The sequence below is a fragment of the Pseudorasbora parva genome, chromosome 22 (genome assembly GCF_024679245.1).
Source record: "Pseudorasbora parva isolate DD20220531a chromosome 22, ASM2467924v1, whole genome shotgun sequence".
Lineage (NCBI taxonomy): Eukaryota > Metazoa > Chordata > Actinopteri > Cypriniformes > Gobionidae > Pseudorasbora > Pseudorasbora parva.
Window position 1 is genome coordinate 37,504,236 of NC_090193.1, and position 25,255 is coordinate 37,529,490.

Here is a 25,255-nt window from a genome sequence, read left to right on the forward strand (position 1 = left end):
AATCACATAATACAGAAGCATAACACGAACCCCTCCTGCAGCTGTGGCCGGTCCAGCCGGGAGGACACGAGCAGCGTCCGGTTACAGGATGACAGCGTCCTCCATTCTCACACACACATCTGAGCTGACAGCCCACACCGAAGCGGCCCGCGGGACACACTAAACACACACAGCTTCAGAAACACGGGATACGGGAGGAAGCGCAGGGATCACTGATGGCTTTACTCACTATTCTGGCACAATCGGCCGATGAATCCGGGAGCGCAAACACACGAGCCATTACTGCGGTCACAGCTGCCTCCGTTCTCACACACCGGACACTTTTCCACACACTCCACACCCCAGCGACCCTCCACACACTCTGATGCACAAGCACAGTGTCTATATTCATGAACATATTCATTCAGAATGAAGAGAATGATATCATTTGAGCCTTATGTTATGTGGTCAGTTTGACCCTCTGCACATTTATCAGAGTTATCGGTAATAATGTTGAATCCTGAAATCGTTTCTCACTGAGGCTCATGACAGGCCTGCAGTGTGAGCGGTTGTGGGATGTGTGGATGTAATTTCATTACGGTTTGAGCTTTAGGAAAGTATTATAAATATAATATATTTAAATATTATTAATCTAAATATTGATTATACTTTGCATACATTATATATGTTTATAAAATAAAATTATTAAATGAATTATTTTTGAATTGCATGGTTTCCCATTCTTTTTATTTTTTTTCATTGAAGCATTTTAATATATATATTTTTTAGTTATGTTTTAACATAAATAACATTTCATTTTTTTTTCTAATCTTTTTCCTCTTTCTTTCCTTTTTCTTTTGGAGTTTTTTCCAGTTGTTAACCTTGTATTCCTTTAACGCATTTCAATGCAAATTAAAAAATGTAAATAATGATTTTATTTTTGGATTGCACGTTTTCCGATTGATTTCCTTTTGGCAGACGTTTGTATCCTAATACACTGATGGTGTTGTGTTCATCAGTTCATTATTAACGGAGTCGAGCTCGTGATCCTGGGGTCACCGGAGCCATGCATTAATGTTTGAGCTTAAAAAAAATAAAAATTACTACATTTAAATATTATTTAAATATAACCCATTTAAAAATAAATTAAAAATCATAATATTATATTTAAAATAAAATACATACACAAAAAAATTAAATACAATTTATAATATTCACATTTTGTGCAAAAAACAAACAATAATTGTGAAGTATAGTTTTAAAAATCATATATTCTCATGTTTACTTTTTGGTATCGTGTGAGTTATGTTAATTAATTAATGTTTACCGTTTTCGTGATTTTTGGTTATCGTACTGAAACCATCATCGTACAGTTACCCAGAATTTTACAATACAAGAGCTAAACAATATCATGTGGACATGCCGTTTTCTTAAAGGATCACTGTTGTCTCATTTGTGTTTTTAAATAGTGTGTTCATTTTTATCATAAGCTAAAGGCTTATGGCTTAAAGGCTCAGTATAAGCACGTCAGAATGACAATTTCACCTTTTTCACAGCGCTTTCCAAACGTTCCAGCGGGACACATGCATTGGCCAGTGATTCGGTCACATGGTGCCCCTGAACAGTCACATGACTGAGAGCAGCCAATCCCAAATCTTCCATCAACGCAGTCTATTGCAGAAATGACACACTAATAAAAAGTCTTTCCAGATGCAGTTTAACTGCAGTGTATGATTTAACACCTTACAGACATTTATATTCTATAGCTATAATAATACCTTGGTCACATCGGTCTCCTCTCTTTCCAGCTGGACACTGCGGTCGACAGGCTCCAGTCACATGATCACAGGTCACTCCATCCGGACAGGAGCACTTCCTCTCACAGCCCGAGCCAGAGAAGCCGGACTCACACTCTACAGGGAAAAGCAATCAATGATGATCAGAGCATTTCATACAGACATCTTCAACTATACATCATTTGATTATTTTTCCATTTCTTTTGCTTTCATTTCATTAAAGCCTTTCAAATGCAAATTAAAATATAATAAATATTAAAATACTATGTTTTAAAATTAACATATCTATTATTTTTAATTATATTTTTGAATAGCAAGTTTTCCAAGTCTCTATATTATTTCAATCCTAATTAAACATTTAATTCTATCTTAAAATATTAATTTTCTTTTCTTTGGATTGTTTTCCAATTTTTTCCTTGCATTTCTATAATGCATTTTAATGCAAAAATTATATATATATATATATATATATATATATATATATATATATATATATATATATATATATATATATATATATATATATATATATATATATATATATATAATAAAAAATATATAAATGCTTTATGCTTTATGTTTTAACATAAACATTTTTTTTTTTGGATTGCATGTTTTCCAATTCTTTTCCTTTTTTACGCTTTAAAGCATTTCAATGCAAATAAAAAAGGGAGAAAATAAATATATACAGTATATATTTTTTCCTTCTTTTTTTTCATTTGCATTGAAATGCTTCAAAGCGTAAAAAAATAAAAGGAAAATAATTCCTTGAAATATATATTTATTTATTTGTATTGAATTGTATTTAACTTAGTTTTTTGCATGTTTTGTAGTTATTTTCCTGGTAATTCATTAAAGCATTTAGATGCAAATTTTTCAATGCAATGCAATCTTGCATCATCAACACTTCAGATGCTCGTGAGACGGACCGTCTTCGCATCTGTCGCCCTGGTAACCGGGCTTGCAGACGCAGGCGCCATGGCGACGGTTACACTCGACAGTGTTCTGCTGGACACACTGACACTCTTCAGAACAGCCTGGACCGAACATCCACTTTGGACACGCTGCATCGACACGGAAGAAACAAACAGCACAAGTTCTTATAACGATGAAAGAGGTTTGAAAAGCAAAGTCTTGGTAAAACGGTAAGTTAGGACTCACACAGGTGGCAGAACCTTCCGTACAGTCCCGGATCACACAGACACGCCCCATAAACGCGATGGCACCGTCCGTTATTCGCACAGTTACACTTCTTGTTACAGAACTTCCCATAGAGACCCTTAGGACAACCTGCAATTAAACAATGTTAAATTCTGCTGTATTTGATAAATCTCTCCATCCAGTGAAGGAGTGAACTGACCGTCCTGACACAGCTCTCCACTGACCCCTGGTGGACAACGGCAGCTCCCAGCGACTGGATCACACACACCGCCGTTCTTACACTTACAGCTCAACGAACAGTTCCTGCCGAACCAGCCCTCCGGACATGCTGGACAACACACACACACACACACACACACACACACACACACACACACACACACACACACACACACACACACACACACACACACACACACACACACACACACACACACACACACACACACACACACACACACACACACACAAAGACAGAGGTCATGAGCTTTTAAAGATGTGCAGAACATGGAATTAAAATGCTTTTAATCAATGTTTCATGTCTCAATCTGTTTTCATCATCTGATAAAAATATGTGCTTGTGAAACGGCTTTTCTGTTAAAGCCCACATTAAATCCATGGAAGTTTCCATTTAGCTCATATGTGTTTTATTTAGCATCAAAAACAAGGTCTCTGTTTTGTGATAGACATGCTTCAGCAACAGTAATAGAGCAGTTTATGTTGAGAGTACAACTGGAAACATGCAAAATCAAAACCGTGATGAATACAGATATCGTTACCTATCGGAGAGATATAGCCAGAGCTTTAAAATAATTACAAGTGAAATTTTATATGATCATTTGCTGCCATGGTTTGTTTGATTGTTCCTTTTAATTTTCCCTCAATTATTATTTACTGTATTTATTTACATTTATATAAATGTATCTTCCCTTTTGTTGTATTTCTGCCGTTACTCTAGCTTTATAAATACTGTAATAACAAAAACAAAACTGCAATTTTGAGGCAAATAATCTTACTAGTGTGAAGCATCCTCTGAAAAACATCTAGCATTAAATTAAGCATTAAATTCTAGATATATCATGTTTATAATACAGGGCTGTTAAATGCTTGAATCTGATTGGCTGACGAACGCTCTAAAGTGTGCAATTTAGTGGACTAAAGTAGTTCCAGGCAGGTTTTGACCGCATTACGTCCACATCACTTCACCAGATGATTTCAGTTATTTCAAAGGTCTTTACAGCTGATTTCTTGATAATTGAATAATTTGCACTTTTGTGTCATAGTATACACTGTCGTAATTTTGAATTTTTGTCCATTTTGACTTCATGTGATAATTGATTAATTTGCACTTTTGTGTCATAGTATACACTGTCGTAATTTTGAATTTTTTGTCCATTTTGACTTTGTGGTAATTGAATAATTTGCACTTTTGTGTCATAGTATACACTGTCGTAATTTTGAATTTTTTGTCCATTTTGACTTCATGTGATAATTGAATAATTTGCACTTTTGTGTCATAGTATACATGGTGGTAATTTTGAATTTTTGTCCATTTTGACTTTGTGGTAATTGAATAATTTGCACTTTTGTGTCATAGTATACACGGTGGTAATTTTGAATTTTTGTCCATTTTGACTTTGTGATAATTGAATAATTTGCACTTTTGTGTCATAGTATACACTGTCGTAATTTTGAATTTTTGTCCATTTTGACTTCATGTGATAATTGAATAATTTGCACTTTTGTGTCATAGTATACACTGTCGTTATTTAGAATTTTTGTCCATTTTGACTTCATGTGATAATTGAATAATTTGCACTTTTATGTCATAGTATACACTGTCGTAATTTTGAATTTTTTGTCCATTTTGACTTCATGTGATAATTGAATAAATTGCACTTTTGTGTCATAGTATACACTGTCGTAATTTTGAATTTGTCCATTTTGACTTCATGTGATAATTGAATAATTTGCACTTTTGTATCATAGTATACACTGTCGTAATTTTGAATTTTTTGTCCATTTTGACTTCATGTGATAATTGAATAAATTGCACTTTTGTGTCATAGTATACACTGTTGTAATTTTGAATTTTTGTCCATTTTGACTTCATGTGATAATTGAATAATTTGCACTTTTGTGTCATAGTATACACTGTCGTAATTTTGAATTTTTGTCCATTTTGACTTCATGTGATAATTGAATAAATTGCACTTTTGTGTCATAGTATACACTGTCGTAATTTTGAATTTGTCCATTTTGACTTCATGTGATAATTGAATAATTTGCACTTTTGTGTCATAGTATGCACTGTCATAATTTTGAATTTGTCCATTTTGACTTCATGTGATAATTGAATAGTTTGCACTTTTGTGTCATAGTATACACTGTCGTAATTTTGAATTTTTGTCCATTTTGACTTCATGTGATAATTGAATAATTTGCACTTTTATGTCATAGTATACACTGTCGTAATTTTGAATTTGTCCATTTTGACTTCATGTGATAATTGAATAATTTGCACTTTTGTGTCATAGTATACACTGTCGTAATTTTGAATTTGTCCATTTTGACTTCATGTGATAATTGAATAATTTGCACTTTTGTGTCATAGTATACACTGTCGTAATTTTGAATTTGTCCATTTTGACTTCATGTGATAATTGAATAATTTGCACTTTTGTGTCATAGTATACACTGTCGTAATTTTGAATTTTTGTCCATTTTGACTTCATGTGATAATTGAATAATTTGCACTTTTATGTCATAGTATACACTGTCGTAATTTTGAATTTTTTGTCCATTTTGACTTCATGTGATAATTGAATAATTTGCACTTTTATGTCATAGTATACACTGTCGTAATTTTGAATTTTTTGTCCATTTTGACTTCATGTGATAATTGAATAATTTGCACTTTTGTGTCATAGTATACACTGTCGTAATTTTGAATTTTTGTCCATTTTGACTTCATGTGATAATTGAATAATTTGCACTTTTGTGTCATAGTATACACTGTCATAATTTTGAATTTGTCCATTTTGACTTCATGTGATAATTGAATAGTTTGCACTTTTGTGTCATAGTATACACTGTCGTAATTTTGAATTTTTGTCCATTTTGACTTCATGTGATAATTGAATAATTTGCACTTTTATGTCATAGTATACACTGTCGTAATTTTGAATTTTTTGTCCATTTTGACTTCATGTGATAATTGAATAAATTGCACTTTTGTGTCATAGTATACACTGTTGTAATTTTGAATTTTTGTCCATTTTGACTTCATGTGATAATTGAATAATTTGCACTTTTGTGTCATAGTATACATTGTCGTAATTTTGAATTTTTGTCCATTTTGACTTCGTGATAATTGAATAATTTGCACTTTTATGTCATAGTATACACTGTCGTAATTTTGAATTTGTCCATTTTGACTTCATGTGATAATTGAATAATTTGCACTTTTGTGTCATAGTATACACTGTCGTAGTTTTGAATTTGTCCATTTTGACTTCATGTGATAATTGAATAATTTGCACTTTTGTGTCATAGTATACACTGTCGTAATTTTGAATTTGTCCATTTTGACTTCATGTGATAATTGAATAATTTGCACTTTTGTGTCATAGTATACACTGTCGTAATTTTGAATTTTTGTCCATTTTGACTTCATGTGATAATTGAATAATTTGCACTTTTATGTCATAGTATACACTGTCGTAATTTTGAATTTTTTGTCCATTTTGACTTCATGTGATAATTGAATAATTTGCACTTTTATGTCATAGTATACACTGTCGTAATTTTGAATTTTTTGCCCATTTTGACTTCATGTGATAATTGAATAATTTGCACTTTTGTGTCATAGTATACACTGTCGCAATTTTGAATTTTTGTCCATTTTGACTTCATGTGATAATTGAATAATTTGCACTTTTATGTCATAGTATACACTGTCGTAATTTTGAATTTTTTGTCCATTTTTACTTCATGTGATAATTGAATAATTTGCACTTTTGTGTCATAGTATACACTGTCGTAATTTTGAATTTTTGTCCATTTTGACTTCATGTGATAATTGAATAATTTGCACATTTATGTCATAGTATACACTGTCGTAATTTTGAATTTTTTGTCCATTTTTACTTCATGTGATAATTGAATAATTTGCACTTTTGTGTCATAGTATACACTGTCGTAATTTTGAATTTTTGTCCATTTTGACTTCATGTGATAATTGATTAATTTGCACTTTTGTGTCATAGTATACACTGTCGTAATTTTGAATTTTTGTCCATTTTGACTTCATGTGATAATTGATTAATTTGCACTTTTGTGTCATAGTATACACTGTCGTAATTTTGAATTTTTTGTCCATTTTGACTTCGTGGTAATTGAATAATTTGCACTTTTGTGTCATAGTATACACTGTCGTAATTTTGAATTTTTTGTCCATTTTGACTTCATGTGATAATTGAATAATTTGCACTTTTGTGTCATAGTATACATGGTGGTAATTTTGAATTTTTGTCCATTTTGACTTTGTGGTAATTGAATAATTTGCACTTTTGTGTCATAGTATACACGGTGGTAATTTTGAATTTTTGTCCATTTTGACTTTGTGATAATTGAATAATTTGCACTTTTGTGTCATAGTATACACTGTCGTAATTTTGAATTTTTGTCCATTTTGACTTCATGTGATAATTGAATAATTTGCACTTTTGTGTCATAGTATACACTGTCGTTATTTAGAATTTTTGTCCATTTTGACTTCATGTGATAATTGAATAATTTGCACTTTTATGTCATAGTATACACTGTCGTAATTTTGAATTTTTTGTCCATTTTGACTTCATGTGATAATTGAATAAATTGCACTTTTGTGTCATAGTATACACTGTCGTAATTTTGAATTTGTCCATTTTGACTTCATGTGATAATTGAATAATTTGCACTTTTGTATCATAGTATACACTGTCGTAATTTTGAATTTTTGTCCATTTTGACTTCATGTGATAATTGAATAAATTGCACTTTTGTGTCATAGTATACACTGTTGTAATTTTGAATTTTTGTCCATTTTGACTTCATGTGATAATTGAATAATTTGCACTTTTGTGTCATAGTATACACTGTCGTAATTTTGAATTTTTGTCCATTTTGACTTCATGTGATAATTGAATAAATTGCACTTTTGTGTCATAGTATACACTGTCGTAATTTTGAATTTGTCCATTTTGACTTCATGTGATAATTGAATAATTTGCACTTTTGTGTCATAGTATACACTGTCGTAATTTTGAATTTTTGTCCATTTTGACTTCATGTGATAATTGAATAATTTGCACTTTTGTGTCATAGTATACACTGTCGTAATTTTGAATTTGTCCATTTTGACTTCATGTGATAATTGAATAATTTGCACTTTTGTGTCATAGTATACACTGTCGTAATTTTGAATTTGTCCATTTTGACTTCATGTGATAATTGAATAATTTGCACTTTTGTGTCATAGTATACACTGTCGTAATTTTGAATTTGTCCATTTTGACTTCATGTGATAATTGAATAATTTGCACTTTTGTGTCATAGTATACACTGTCGTAATTTTGAATTTTTGTCCATTTTGACTTCATGTGATAATTGAATAATTTGCACTTTTATGTCATAGTATACACTGTCGTAATTTTGAATTTTTTGTCCATTTTGACTTCATGTGATAATTGAATAATTTGCACTTTTATGTCATAGTATACACTGTCGTAATTTTGAATTTTTTGTCCATTTTGACTTCATGTGATAATTGAATAATTTGCACTTTTGTGTCATAGTATACACTGTCGTAATTTTGAATTTTTGTCCATTTTGACTTCATGTGATAATTGAATAATTTGCACTTTTGTGTCATAGTATACACTGTCATAATTTTGAATTTGTCCATTTTGACTTCATGTGATAATTGAATAGTTTGCACTTTTGTGTCATAGTATACACTGTCGTAATTTTGAATTTTTGTCCATTTTGACTTCATGTGATAATTGAATAATTTGCACTTTTATGTCATAGTATACACTGTCGTAATTTTGAATTTTTTGTCCATTTTGACTTCATGTGATAATTGAATAAATTGCACTTTTGTGTCATAGTATACACTGTTGTAATTTTGAATTTTTGTCCATTTTGACTTCATGTGATAATTGAATAATTTGCACTTTTGTGTCATAGTATACATTGTCGTAATTTTGAATTTTTGTCCATTTTGACTTCGTGATAATTGAATAATTTGCACTTTTATGTCATAGTATACACTGTCGTAATTTTGAATTTGTCCATTTTGACTTCATGTGATAATTGAATAATTTGCACTTTTGTGTCATAGTATACACTGTCGTAGTTTTGAATTTGTCCATTTTGACTTCATGTGATAATTGAATAATTTGCACTTTTGTGTCATAGTATACACTGTCGTAATTTTGAATTTGTCCATTTTGACTTCATGTGATAATTGAATAATTTGCACTTTTGTGTCATAGTATACACTGTCGTAATTTTGAATTTTTGTCCATTTTGACTTCATGTGATAATTGAATAATTTGCACTTTTATGTCATAGTATACACTGTCGTAATTTTGAATTTTTTGTCCATTTTGACTTCATGTGATAATTGAATAATTTGCACTTTTATGTCATAGTATACACTGTCGTAATTTTGAATTTTTTGCCCATTTTGACTTCATGTGATAATTGAATAATTTGCACTTTTGTGTCATAGTATACACTGTCGTAATTTTGAATTTTTTGTCCATTTTGACTTCATGTGATAATTGAATAATTTGCACTTTTGTGTCATAGTATACACTGTCGCAATTTTGAATTTTTGTCCATTTTGACTTCATGTGATAATTGAATAATTTGCACTTTTATGTCATAGTATACACTGTCGTAATTTTGAATTTTTTGTCCATTTTTACTTCATGTGATAATTGAATAATTTGCACTTTTGTGTCATAGTATACACTGTCGTAATTTTGAATTTTTGTCCATTTTGACTTCATGTGATAATTGAATAATTTGCACATTTATGTCATAGTATACACTGTCGTAATTTTGAATTTTTTGTCCATTTTTACTTCATGTGATAATTGAATAATTTGCACTTTTGTGTCATAGTATACACTGTCGTAATTTTGAATTTTTGTCCATTTTGACTTCATGTGATAATTGATTAATTTGCACTTTTGTGTCATAGTATACACTGTCGTAATTTTGAATTTTTGTCCATTTTGACTTCATGTGATAATTGATTAATTTGCACTTTTGTGTCATAGTATACACTGTCGTAATTTTGAATTTTTTGTCCATTTTGACTTCGTGGTAATTGAATAATTTGCACTTTTGTGTCATAGTATACACTGTCGTAATTTTGAATTTTTTGTCCATTTTGACTTCATGTGATAATTGAATAATTTGCACTTTTGTGTCATAGTATACATGGTGGTAATTTTGAATTTTTGTCCATTTTGACTTTGTGGTAATTGAATAATTTGCACTTTTGTGTCATAGTATACACGGTGGTAATTTTGAATTTTTGTCAATTTAGATTTTGTCATAATTGAATAATTTGGACTTTTGTGTCATAGTATACACTGTCGTAATTTTGAATTTTTGTCCATTTTGACTTCATGTGATAATTGAATAATTTGCACTTTTGTGTCATAGTATACACTGTCGTTATTTAGAATTTTTGTCCATTTTGACTTCGTGATAATTGAATAATTTGCACTTTTATGTCATAGTATACACTGTCGTAATTTTGAATTTTTTGTCCATTTTGACTTCATGTGATAATTGAATAAATTGCACTTTTGTGTCATAGTATACACTGTCGTAATTTTGAATTTGTCCATTTTGACTTCATGTGATAATTGAATAATTTGCACTTTTGTATCATAGTATACACTGTCGTAATTTTGATTTTTTTGTCCATTTTGACTTCATGTGATAATTGAATAAATTGCACTTTTGTGTCATAGTATACACTGTTGTAATTTTGAATTTTTGTCCATTTTGACTTCATGTGATAATTGAATAATTTGCACTTTTGTGTCATAGTATACACTGTCGTAATTTTGAATTTTTTGTCCATTTTTACTTCATGTGATAATTGAATAATTTGCACTTTTGTGTCATAGTATACACTGTCGTAATTTTGAATTTTTGTCCATTTTGACTTCATGTGATAATTGAATAATTTGCACATTTATGTCATAGTATACACTGTCGTAATTTTGAATTTTTTGTCCATTTTTACTTCATGTGATAATTGAATAATTTGCACTTTTGTGTCATAGTATACACTGTCGTAATTTTGAATTTTTGTCCATTTTGACTTCATGTGTAATTGATTAATTTGCACTTTTGTGTCATAGTATACACTGTCGTAATTTTGAATTTTTGTCCATTTTGACTTCATGTGATAATTGATTAATTTGCACTTTTGTGTCATAGTATACACTGTCGTAATTTTGAATTTTTTGTCCATTTTGACTTCGTGGTAATTGAATAATTTGCACTTTTGTGTCATAGTATACACTGTCGTAATTTTGAATTTTTTGTCCATTTTGACTTCATGTGATAATTGAATAATTTGCACTTTTGTGTCATAGTATACATGGTGGTAATTTTGAATTTTTGTCCATTTTGACTTTGTGGTAATTGAATAATTTGCACTTTTGTGTCATAGTATACACGGTGGTAATTTTGAATTTTTGTCCATTTTGACTTTGTGATAATTGAACAATTTGCACTTTTGTGTCATAGTATACACTGTCGTAATTTTGAATTTTTGTCCATTTTGACTTCATGTGATAATTGAATAATTTGCACTTTTGTGTCATAGTATACACTGTCGTAATTTTGAATTTTTGTCAATTTAGATTTTGTCATAATTGAATAATTTGGACTTTTGTGTCATAGTATACACTGTCGTAATTTTGAATTTTTGTCCATTTTGACTTCATGTGATAATTGAATAATTTGCACTTTTGTGTCATAGTATACACTGTCGTTATTTAGAATTTTTGTCCATTTTGACTTCGTGATAATTGAATAATTTGCACTTTTATGTCATAGTATACACTGTCGTAATTTTGAATTTTTTGTCCATTTTGACTTCATGTGATAATTGAATAAATTGCACTTTTGTGTCATAGTATACACTGTCGTAATTTTGAATTTGTCCATTTTGACTTCATGTGATAATTGAATAATTTGCACTTTTGTATCATAGTATACACTGTCGTAATTTTGATTTTTTTGTCCATTTTGACTTCATGTGATAATTGAATAAATTGCACTTTTGTGTCATAGTATACACTGTTGTAATTTTGAATTTTTGTCCATTTTGACTTCATGTGATAATTGAATAATTTGCACTTTTGTGTCATAGTATACACTGTCGTAATTTTGAATTTTTTGTCCATTTTTACTTCATGTGATAATTGAATAATTTGCACTTTTGTGTCATAGTATACACTGTCGTAATTTTGAATTTTTGTCCATTTTGACTTCATGTGATAATTGAATAATTTGCACATTTATGTCATAGTATACACTGTCGTAATTTTGAATTTTTTGTCCATTTTTACTTCATGTGATAATTGAATAATTTGCACTTTTGTGTCATAGTATACACTGTCGTAATTTTGAATTTTTGTCCATTTTGACTTCATGTGTAATTGATTAATTTGCACTTTTGTGTCATAGTATACACTGTCGTAATTTTGAATTTTTGTCCATTTTGACTTCATGTGATAATTGATTAATTTGCACTTTTGTGTCATAGTATACACTGTCGTAATTTTGAATTTTTTGTCCATTTTGACTTCGTGGTAATTGAATAATTTGCACTTTTGTGTCATAGTATACACTGTCGTAATTTTGAATTTTTTGTCCATTTTGACTTCATGTGATAATTGAATAATTTGCACTTTTGTGTCATAGTATACATGGTGGTAATTTTGAATTTTTGTCCATTTTGACTTTGTGGTAATTGAATAATTTGCACTTTTGTGTCATAGTATACACGGTGGTAATTTTGAATTTTTGTCCATTTTGACTTTGTGATAATTGAATAATTTGCACTTTTGTGTCATAGTATACACTGTCGTAATTTTGAATTTTTGTCCATTTTGACTTCATGTGATAATTGAATAATTTGCACTTTTGTGTCATAGTATACACTGTCGTTATTTAGAATTTTTGTCCATTTTGACTTCATGTGATAATTGAATAATTTGCACTTTTATGTCATAGTATACACTGTCGTAATTTTGAATTTTTTGTCCATTTTGACTTCATGTGATAATTGAATAAATTGCACTTTTGTGTCATAGTATACACTGTCGTAATTTTGAATTTGTCCATTTTGACTTCATGTGATAATTGAATAATTTGCACTTTTGTATCATAGTATACACTGTCGTAATTTTGAATTTTTGTCCATTTTGACTTCATGTGATAATTGAATAAATTGCACTTTTGTGTCATAGTATACACTGTTGTAATTTTGAATTTTTGTCCATTTTGACTTCATGTGATAATTGAATAAATTGCACTTTTGTGTCATAGTATACACTGTCGTAATTTTGAATTTGTCCATTTTGACTTCATGTGATAATTGAATAATTTGCACTTTTGTGTCATAGTATACACTGTCGTAATTTTGAATTTTTGTCCATTTTGACTTCATGTGATAATTGAATAATTTGCACTTTTGTGTCATAGTATACACTGTCGTAATTTTGAATTTGTCCATTTTGACTTCATGTGATAATTGAATAATTTGCACTTTTGTGTCATAGTATACACTGTCGTAATTTTGAATTTGTCCATTTTGACTTCATGTGATAATTGAATAATTTGCACTTTTGTGTCATAGTATACACTGTCGTAATTTTGAATTTGTCCATTTTGACTTCATGTGATAATTGAATAATTTGCACTTTTGTGTCATAGTATACACTGTCGTAATTTTGAATTTTTGTCCATTTTGACTTCATGTGATAATTGAATAATTTGCACTTTTATGTCATAGTATACACTGTCGTAATTTTGAATTTTTTGTCCATTTTGACTTCATGTGATAATTGAATAATTTGCACTTTTATGTCATAGTATACACTGTCGTAATTTTGAATTTTTTGTCCATTTTGACTTCATGTGATAATTGAATAATTTGCACTTTTGTGTCATAGTATACACTGTCGTAATTTTGAATTTTTGTCCATTTTGACTTCATGTGATAATTGAATAATTTGCACTTTTGTGTCATAGTATACACTGTCATAATTTTGAATTTGTCCATTTTGACTTCATGTGATAATTGAATAGTTTGCACTTTTGTGTCATAGTATACACTGTCGTAATTTTGAATTTTTGTCCATTTTGACTTCATGTGATAATTGAATAATTTGCACTTTTATGTCATAGTATACACTGTCGTAATTTTGAATTTTTTGTCCATTTTGACTTCATGTGATAATTGAATAAATTGCACTTTTGTGTCATAGTATACACTGTTGTAATTTTGAATTTTTGTCCATTTTGACTTCATGTGATAATTGAATAATTTGCACTTTTGTGTCATAGTATACATTGTCGTAATTTTGAATTTTTGTCCATTTTGACTTCGTGATAATTGAATAATTTGCACTTTTATGTCATAGTATACACTGTCGTAATTTTGAATTTGTCCATTTTGACTTCATGTGATAATTGAATAATTTGCACTTTTGTGTCATAGTATACACTGTCGTAGTTTTGAATTTGTCCATTTTGACTTCATGTGATAATTGAATAATTTGCACTTTTGTGTCATAGTATACACTGTCGTAATTTTGAATTTGTCCATTTTGACTTCATGTGATAATTGAATAATTTGCACTTTTGTGTCATAGTATACACTGTCGTAATTTTGAATTTTTGTCCATTTTGACTTCATGTGATAATTGAATAATTTGCACTTTTATGTCATAGTATACACTGTCGTAATTTTGAATTTGTCCATTTTGACTTCATGTGATAATTGAATAATTTGCACTTTTATGTCATAGTATACACTGTCGTAATTTTGAATTTTTTGTCCATTTTGACTTCATGTGATAATTGAATAATTTGCACTTTTGTGTCATAGTATACACTGTCGTAATTTTGAATTTTTGTCCATTTTGACTTCATGTGATAATTGAATAATTTGCACTTTTGTGTCATAGTATACACTGTCGTAATTTTGAATTTTTTGTCCATTTTGACTTCATGTGATAATTGAATAATTTGCACTTTTATGTCATAGTATACACTGTCGTAATTTTGAATTTTTTGTCCATTTTTACTTCATGTGATAATTGAATAATTTGCACTTTTGTGTCATAGTATACACTGTCGTAATTTTGAATTTTTGTCCATTTTGACTTCATGTGATAATTGAATAATTTGCACATTTATGTCATAGTATACACTGTCGTAATTTTGAATTTTTTGTCCATTTTTACTTCATGTGATAATTGAATAATTTGCACTTTTGTGTCATAGTATACACTGTCGTAATTTTGAATTTTTGTCCATTTTGACTTCATGTGATAATTGATTAATTTGCACTTTTGTGTCATAGTATACACTGTCGTAATTTTGAATTTTTGTCCATTTTGACTTCATGTGATAATTGATTAATTTGCACTTTTGTGTCATAGTATACACTGTCGTAATTTTGAATTTTTTGTCCATTTTGACTTCGTGGTAATTGAATAATTTGCACTTTTGTGTCATAGTATACACTGTCGTAATTTTGAATTTTTTGTCCATTTTGACTTCATGTGATAATTGAATAATTTGCACTTTTGTGTCATAGTATACATGGTGGTAATTTTGAATTTTTGTCCATTTTGACTTTGTGGTAATTGAATAATTTGCACTTTTGTGTCATAGTATACACGGTGGTAATTTTGAATTTTTGTCCATTTTGACTTTGTGATAATTGAATAATTTGCACTTTTGTGTCATAGTATACACTGTCGTAATTTTGAATTTTTGTCCATTTTGACTTCATGTGATAATTGAATAATTTGCACTTTTGTGTCATAGTATACACTGTCGTAATTTTGAATTTTTGTCAATTTAGATTTTGTCATAATTGAATAATTTGGACTTTTGTGTCATAGTATACACTGTCGTAATTTTGAATTTTTGTCCATTTTGACTTCATGTGATAATTGAATAATTTGCACTTTTGTGTCATAGTATACACTGTCGTTATTTAGAATTTTTGTCCATTTTGACTTCGTGATAATTGAATAATTTGCACTTTTATGTCATAGTATACACTGTCGTAATTTTGAATTTTTTGTCCATTTTGACTTCATGTGATAATTGAATAAATTGCACTTTTGTGTCATAGTATACACTGTCGTAATTTTGAATTTGTCCATTTTGACTTCATGTGATAATTGAATAATTTGCACTTTTGTATCATAGTATACACTGTCGTAATTTTGATTTTTTTGTCCATTTTGACTTCATGTGATAATTGAATAAATTGCACTTTTGTGTCATAGTATACACTGTTGTAATTTTGAATTTTTGTCCATTTTGACTTCATGTGATAATTGAATAATTTGCACTTTTGTGTCATAGTATACATTGTCGTAATTTTGAATTTTTGTCCATTTTGACTTCGTGATAATTGAATAATTTGCACTTTTACGTCATAGTATACACTGTCGTAATTTTGAATTTGTCCATTTTGACTTCATGTGATAATTGAATAATTTGCACTTTTGTGTCATAGTATACACTGTCGTAATTTTGAATTTGTCCATTTTGACTTCATGTGATAATTGAATAATTTGCACTTTTGTGTCATAGTATACACTGTCGTAATTTTGAATTTGTCCATTTTGACTTCATGTGATAATTGAATAATTTGCACTTTTGTGTCATAGTATACACTGTCGTAATTTTGAATTTTTGTCCATTTTGACTTCATGTGATAATTGAATAATTTGCACTTTTATGTCATAGTATACACTGTCGTAATTTTGAATTTTTTGTCCATTTTGACTTCATGTGATAATTGAATAATTTGCACTTTTATGTCATAGTATACACTGTCGTAATTTTGAATTTTTTGTCCATTTTGACTTCATGTGATAATTGAATAATTTGCACTTTTGTGTCATAGTATACACTGTCGTAATTTTGAATTTTTGTCCATTTTGACTTCATGTGATAATTGAATAATTTGCACTTTTGTGTCATAGTATACACTGTCATAATTTTGAATTTGTCCATTTTGACTTCATGTGATAATTGAATAGTTTGCACTTTTGTGTCATAGTATACACTGTCGTAATTTTGAATTTTTGTCCATTTTGACTTCATGTGATAATTGAATAATTTGCACTTTTATGTCATAGTATACACTGTCGTAATTTTGAATTTTTTGTCCATTTTGACTTCATGTGATAATTGAATAAATTGCACTTTTGTGTCATAGTATACACTGTTGTAATTTTGAATTTTTGTCCATTTTGACTTCATGTGATAATTGAATAATTTGCACTTTTGTGTCATAGTATACATTGTCGTAATTTTGAATTTTTGTCCATTTTGACTTCGTGATAATTGAATAATTTGCACTTTTATGTCATAGTATACACTGTCGTAATTTTGAATTTGTCCATTTTGACTTCATGTGATAATTGAATAATTTGCACTTTTGTGTCATAGTATACACTGTCGTCATTTTGAATTTTTGTCCATTTTGACTTCATGTGAAAATTGAATAATTTGCACTTTTGTGTCATAGTATACACTGTCGTAATTTTGAATTTTTTTCCATTTTGACTTCATGTGATAATTGAATAATTTGCACTTTTGTGTCATAGTATACATTGTCGTAATTTTGAATTTTTGTCCATTTTGACTTCGTGATAATTGAATAATTTGCACTTTTATGTCATAGTATACACTGTCGTAATTTTGAATTTGTCCATTTTGACTTCATGTGATAATTGAATAATTTGCACTTTTATGTCATAGTATACACTGTCGTAATTTTGAATTTTTTGTCCATTTTGACTTCATGTGATAATTGAATAATTTGCACTTTTGTATCATAGTATACACTGTCGTTATTTTGAATTTTTGTCCATTTTGACTTCATGTGATAATTGAATAATTTGCACTTTTATGTCATAGTATACACTGTCGTAATTTTGAATTTTTTGTCCATTTTGACTTCATGTGATAATTGAATAAATTGCACTTTTGTGTCATAGTATACACCAGGGCTATTCAAATCTTACCCTGGAGGGCCAATGCACTGCAGAATTTAGCTCCAACCCTGATCAAACACACCCACCTGTGATTTTCTAATGATCCTGGAGACATTGATTAGCATGTTCAGGTGTGCTTGATTAAGGTTGGTGCTAAACTCTGCACTGCATTGGCCCTCCAGGGTAAGATTTGAATAGCCCTGGTATACACTGTCGTAATTTTGAATTTTTGTCCATTTTGACTTCATGTGATAATTGAATAATTTGCACTTTTATGTCATAGTATACACTTTCGTAATTTTGAATTTTTTGTCCATTTTGACTTCATGTGATAATTCAATAATTTGCACTTTTGTGTCATAGTATACACTGTCGTAATTTTGAATTTTTGTCCATTTTGACTTCATGTGATAATTGAATAAATTGCACTTTTGTGTCATAGTATACACTGTTGTAATTTTGAATTTTTTGTCCATTTTGACTTCATGTGATAATTGAATAATTTGCACTTTTGTGTCATAGTATACACTGTCGTAATTTTGAATTTTTTGTCCATTTTGACTTCATGTGATAATTGAATAATTTGCACTTTTATGTCATAGTATACACTGTCGTAATTTTGAATTTTTTGTCCATTTTGACTTCATGTGATAATTGAATAAATTGCACTTTTGTGTCATAGTATACACTGTTGTAATTTTGAATTTTTGTCCATTTTGACTTCATGTGATAATTGAATAAATTGCACTTTTGTGTCATAGTATACACTGTTGTAATTTTGAATTTGTCCATTTTGACTTCATGTGATAATTGAATAATTTGCACTTTTGTGTCATAGTATACACTGTCGTAATTTTGAATTTGTCCATTTTGACTTCATGTGATAATTGAAAAGTTTGCACTTTTGTGTCATAGTATACACTGTCGTAATTTAGAATTTTTGTCCATTTTGACTTCATGTGATAATTGAATAATTTGCACTTTTATGTCATAGAATACACTGTCATAATTTTGAATTTTTTGTCCATTTTGACTTCATGTGATATTGAATAAATTGCACTTTTGTGTCATAGTATACACTGTTGTAATTTTGAATTTTTGTCCATTTTGACTTCATGTGATAATTGAATAATTTGCACTTTTGTGTCATAGTATACACTGTCGTAATTTTGAATTTTTGTCCATTTTGACTTCATGTGATAATTGAATAATTTGCACTTTTGTGTCATAGTATACACTGTCGTAATTTTGAATTTTTGTCCATTTTGACTTCATGTGATAATTGAATAAATTGCACTTTTGTGTCATAGTATACACTGTCGTAATTTTGAATTTGTCCATTTTGACTTCATGTGATAATTGAATAATTTGCACTTTTGTGTCATAGTATACACTGTCGTAATTTTGAATTTTTGTCCATTTTGACTTCGTGATAATTGAATAATTTGCACTTTTATGTCATAGTATACACTGTTGTAATTTTGAATTTTTTGTCCATTTTGACTTCATGTGATAATTGAATAATTTGCACTTTTATGTCATAGTATACACTGTCGTAATTTTGAATTTTTTGTCCATTTTGACTTCATGTGATAATTGAATAATTTGCACTTTTGTGTCATAGTATACACTGTCGTAATTTTGAATTTGTCCATTTTGTCTTCATGTGATAATTGAATAATTTGCACTTTTGTGTCATAGTATACACTGTCGTAATTTTGAATTTTTGTCCATTTTGACTTCATGTGATAATTGAATAATTTGCACTTTTATGTCATAGTATACACTGTCGTAATTTTGAATTTTTTGTCCATTTTGACTTCATGTGATAATTGAATAAATTGCACTTTTGTGTCATAGTATACACTGTTGTAATTTTGAATTTTTGTCCATTTTGACTTCATGTGATAATTGAATAATTTGCACTTTTGTGTCATAGTATACACTGTCGTAATTTTGAATTTTTGTCCATTTTGACTTCGTGATAATTGAATAATTTGCACTTTTATGTCATAGTATACACTGTCGTAATTTTGAATTTGTCCATTTTGACTTCATGTGATAATTGAATAATTTGCACTTTTATGTCATAGTATACACTGTCGTAATTTTGAATTTTTTGTCCATTTTGACTTCATGTGATAATTGAATAATTTGCACTTTTGTATCATAGTATACACTGTCGTTATTTTGAATTTTTGTCCATTTTGACTTCATGTGATAATTGAATAATTTGCACTTTTATGTCATAGTATACACTGTCGTAATTTTGAATTTTTTGTCCATTTTGACTTCATGTGATAATTGAATAAATTGCACTTTTGTGTCATAGTATACACTGTTGTAATTTTGAATTTTTGTCCATTTTGACTTCATGTGATAATTGAATAATTTGCACTTTTGTGTCATAGTATACACTGTCGTAATTTTGAATTTTTGTCCATTTTGACTTCATGTGATAATTGAATAAATTGCACTTTTGTGTCATAGTATACACTGTCGTAATTTTGAATTTGTCCATTTTGACTTCATGTGATAATTGAATAATTTGCACTTTTGTGTCATAGTATACACTGTCGTAATTTTGAATTTGTCCATTTTGACTTCATGTGATAATTGAATAGTTTGCACTTTTGTGTCATAGTATACACTGTCGTAATTTTGAATTTTTGTCCATTTTGACTTCATGTGATAATTGAATAATTTGCACTTTTATGTCATAGTATACACTGTCGTAATTTTGAATTTTTTGTCCATTTTGACTTCATGTGATAATTGAATAAATTGCACTTTTGTGTCATAGTATACACTGTTGTAATTTTGAATTTTTGTCCATTTTGACTTCATGTGATAATTGAATAATTTGCACTTTTGTGTCATAGTATACACTGTCGTAATTTTGAATTTTTGTCCATTTTGACTTCGTGATAATTGAATAAATTGCACTTTTATGTCATAGTATACAGTCGTAATTTTGAAATTGTCCATTTTGACTTCATGTGATAATTGAATAATTTGCACTTTTGTGTCATAGTATACACTGTCGTAATTTTGAATTTGTCCATTTTGTCTTCATGTGATAATTGAATAATTTGCACTTTTGTGTCATAGTATACACTGTCGTAATTTTGAATTTGTCCATTTTGACTTCATGTGATAATTGAATAATTTGCACTTTTGTGTCATAGTATACACTGTCGTAATTTTGAATTTTTGTCCATTTTGACTTCATGTGATAATTGAATAATTTGCACTTTTATGTCATAGTATACACTGTCGTAATTTTGAATTTTTTGTCCATTTTGACTTCATGTGATAATTGAATAATTTGCACTTTTATGTCATAGTATACACTGTCGTAATTTTGAATTTTTTGTCCATTTTGACTTCATGTGATAATTGAATAATTTGCACTTTTGTGTCATAGTATACACTGTCGTAATTTTGAATTTTTGTCCATTTTGACTTCATGTGATAATTGAATAATTTGCACTTTTGTGTCATAGTATACACTGTCATAATTTTGAATTTGTCCATTTTGACTTCATGTGATAATTGAATAGTTTGCACTTTTGTGTCATAGTATACACTGTCGTAATTTTGAATTTTTGTCCATTTTGACTTCATGTGATAATTGAATAATTTGCACTTTTATGTCATAGTATACACTGTCGTAATTTTGAATTTTTTGTCCATTTTGACTTCATGTGATAATTGAATAAATTGCACTTTTGTGTCATAGTATACACTGTTGTAATTTTGAATTTTTGTCCATTTTGACTTCATGTGATAATTGAATAATTTGCACTTTTGTGTCATAGTATACATTGTCGTAATTTTGAATTTTTGTCCATTTTGACTTCGTGATAATTGAATAATTTGCACTTTTATGTCATAGTATACACTGTCGTAATTTTGAATTTGTCCATTTTGACTTCATGTGATAATTGAATAATTTGCACTTTTGTGTCATAGTATACACTGTCGTCATTTTGAATTTTTGTCCATTTTGACTTCATGTGAAAATTGAATAATTTGCACTTTTGTGTCATAGTATACACTGTCGTAATTTTGAATTTTTTTCCATTTTGACTTCATGTGATAATTGAATAATTTGCACTTTTGTGTCATAGTATACATTGTCGTAATTTTGAATTTTTGTCCATTTTGACTTCGTGATAATTGAATAATTTGCACTTTTATGTCATAGTATACACTGTCGTAATTTTGAATTTGTCCATTTTGACTTCATGTGATAATTGAATAATTTGCACTTTTATGTCATAGTATACACTGTCGTAATTTTGAATTTTTGTCCATTTTGACTTCATGTGATAATTGAATAATTTGCACTTTTATGTCATACTATACACTGTCGTAATTTTGAATTTGTCCATTTTGACTTCATGTGATAATTGAATAATTTGCACATTTATGTCATAGTATACATTGTCGTAATTTTGAATTTTTGTCCATTTTGACTTCGTGATAATTGAATAATTTGCACTTTTACGTCATAGTATACACTGTCGTAATTTTGAATTTGTCCATTTTGACTTCATGTGATAATTGAATAATTTGCACTTTTGTGTCATAGTATACACTGTCGTAATTTTGAATTTGTCCATTTTGACTTCATGTGATAATTGAATAATTTGCACTTTTGTGTCATAGTATACACTGTCGTAATTTTGAATTTGTCCATTTTGACTTCATGTGATAATTGAATAATTTGCACTTTTGTGTCATAGTATACACTGTCGTAATTTTGAATTTTTGTCCATTTTGACTTCATGTGATAATTGAATAATTTGCACTTTTATGTCATAGTATACACTGTCGTAATTTTGAATTTTTTGTCCATTTTGACTTCATGTGATAATTGAATAATTTGCACTTTTATGTCATAGTATACACTGTCGTAATTTTGAATTTTTTGTCCATTTTGACTTCATGTGATAATTGAATAATTTGCACTTTTGTGTCATAGTATACACTGTCGTAATTTTGAATTTTTGTCCATTTTGACTTCATGTGATAATTGAATAATTTGCACTTTTGTGTCATAGTATACACTGTCATAATTTTGAATTTGTCCATTTTGACTTCATGTGATAATTGAATAGTTTGCACTTTTGTGTCATAGTATACACTGTCGTAATTTTGAATTTTTGTCCATTTTGACTTCATGTGATAATTGAATAATTTGCACTTTTATGTCATAGTATACACTGTCGTAATTTTGAATTTTTTGTCCATTTTGACTTCATGTTATAATTGAATAAATTGCACTTTTGTGTCATAGTATACACTGTTGTAATTTTGAATTTTTGTCCATTTTGACTTCATGTGATAATTGAATAATTTGCACTTTTGTGTCATAGTATACATTGTCGTAATTTTGAATTTTTGTCCATTTTGACTTCGTGATAATTGAATAATTTGCACTTTTATGTCATAGTATACACTGTCGTAATTTTGAATTTGTCCATTTTGACTTCATGTGATAATTGAATAATTTGCACTTTTGTGTCATAGTATACACTGTCGTCATTTTGAATTTTTGTCCATTTTGACTTCATGTGAAAATTGAATAATTTGCACTTTTGTGTCATAGTATACACTGTCGTAATTTTGAATTTTTTTCCATTTTGACTTCATGTGATAATTGAATAATTTGCACTTTTGTGTCATAGTATACATTGTCGTAATTTTGAATTTTTGTCCATTTTGACTTCGTGATAATTGAATAATTTGCACTTTTATGTCATAGTATACACTGTCGTAATTTTGAATTTGTCCATTTTGACTTCATGTGATAATTGAATAATTTGCACTTTTATGTCATAGTATACACTGTCGTAATTTTGAATTTTTTGTCCATTTTGACTTCATGTGATAATTGAATAATTTGCACTTTTGTATCATAGTATACACTGTCGTTATTTTGAATTTTTGTCCATTTTGACTTCATGTGATAATTGAATAATTTGCACTTTTATGTCATAGTATACACTGTCGTAATTTTGAATTTTTTGTCCATTTTGACTTCATGTGATAATTGAATAAATTGCACTTTTGTGTCATAGTATACACTGTTGTAATTTTGAATTTTTGTCCATTTTGACTTCATGTGATAATTGAATAATTTGCACTTTTGTGTCATAGTATACACTGTCGTAATTTTGAATTTTTGTCCATTTTGACTTCATGTGATAATTGAATAAATTGCACTTTTGTGTCATAGTATACACTGTCGTAATTTTGAATTTGTCCATTTTGACTTCATGTGATAATTGAATAATTTGCACTTTTGTGTCATAGTATACACTGTCGTAATTTTGAATTTGTCCATTTTGACTTCATGTGATAATTGAATAATTTGCACTTTTGTGTCATAGTATACACTGTCGTAATTTTGAATTTGTCCATTTTGACTTCATGTGATAATTGAATAATTTGCACTTTTGTGTCATAGTATACACTGTCGTAATTTTGAATTTTTGTCCATTTTGACTTCATGTGATAATTGAATAATTTGCACTTTTATGTCATAGTATACACTGTCGTAATTTTGAATTTTTTGTCCATTTTGACTTCATGTGATAATTGAATAATTTGCACTTTTATGTCATAGTATACACTGTCGTAATTTTGAATTTTTTGTCCATTTTGACTTCATGTGATAATTGAATAATTTGCACTTTTGTGTCATAGTATACACTGTCGTAATTTTGAATTTTTGTCCATTTTGACTTCATGTGATAATTGAATAATTTGCACTTTTGTGTCATAGTATACACTGTCATAATTTTGAATTTGTCCATTTTGACTTCATGTGATAATTGAATAGTTTGCACTTTTGTGTCATAGTATACACTGTCGTAATTTTGAATTTTTGTCCATTTTGACTTCATGTGATAATTGAATAATTTGCACTTTTATGTCATAGTATACACTGTCGTAATTTTGAATTTTTTG

General features: G+C 28.9%; 1 protein-coding gene across 4 annotated transcripts in view; it reads right to left on the reverse strand.

Annotated features, from left to right (window-relative positions):
• The window catches only part of megf6b (multiple EGF-like-domains 6b), a 161,057-nt gene that overhangs the window by 20,094 nt on the left and 115,708 nt on the right, over window positions 1–25,255 (reverse strand). For all 4 annotated transcript variants that reach the window (XM_067431036.1, XM_067431034.1, XM_067431035.1 and 1 more), the window contains 7 exons: window positions 3,136–3,264; window positions 2,937–3,065; window positions 2,705–2,839; window positions 1,758–1,892; window positions 1,525–1,650; window positions 230–361; window positions 31–159 (listed from right to left, as the gene is read on the reverse strand). In XM_067431036.1, coding sequence (XP_067287137.1) covers window positions 31–159; window positions 230–361; window positions 1,525–1,650; window positions 1,758–1,892; window positions 2,705–2,839; window positions 2,937–3,065; window positions 3,136–3,264 — 915 coding nt within the window. The remainder of the gene's footprint in view (window positions 1–30; window positions 160–229; window positions 362–1,524; window positions 1,651–1,757; window positions 1,893–2,704; window positions 2,840–2,936; window positions 3,066–3,135; window positions 3,265–25,255) is intronic.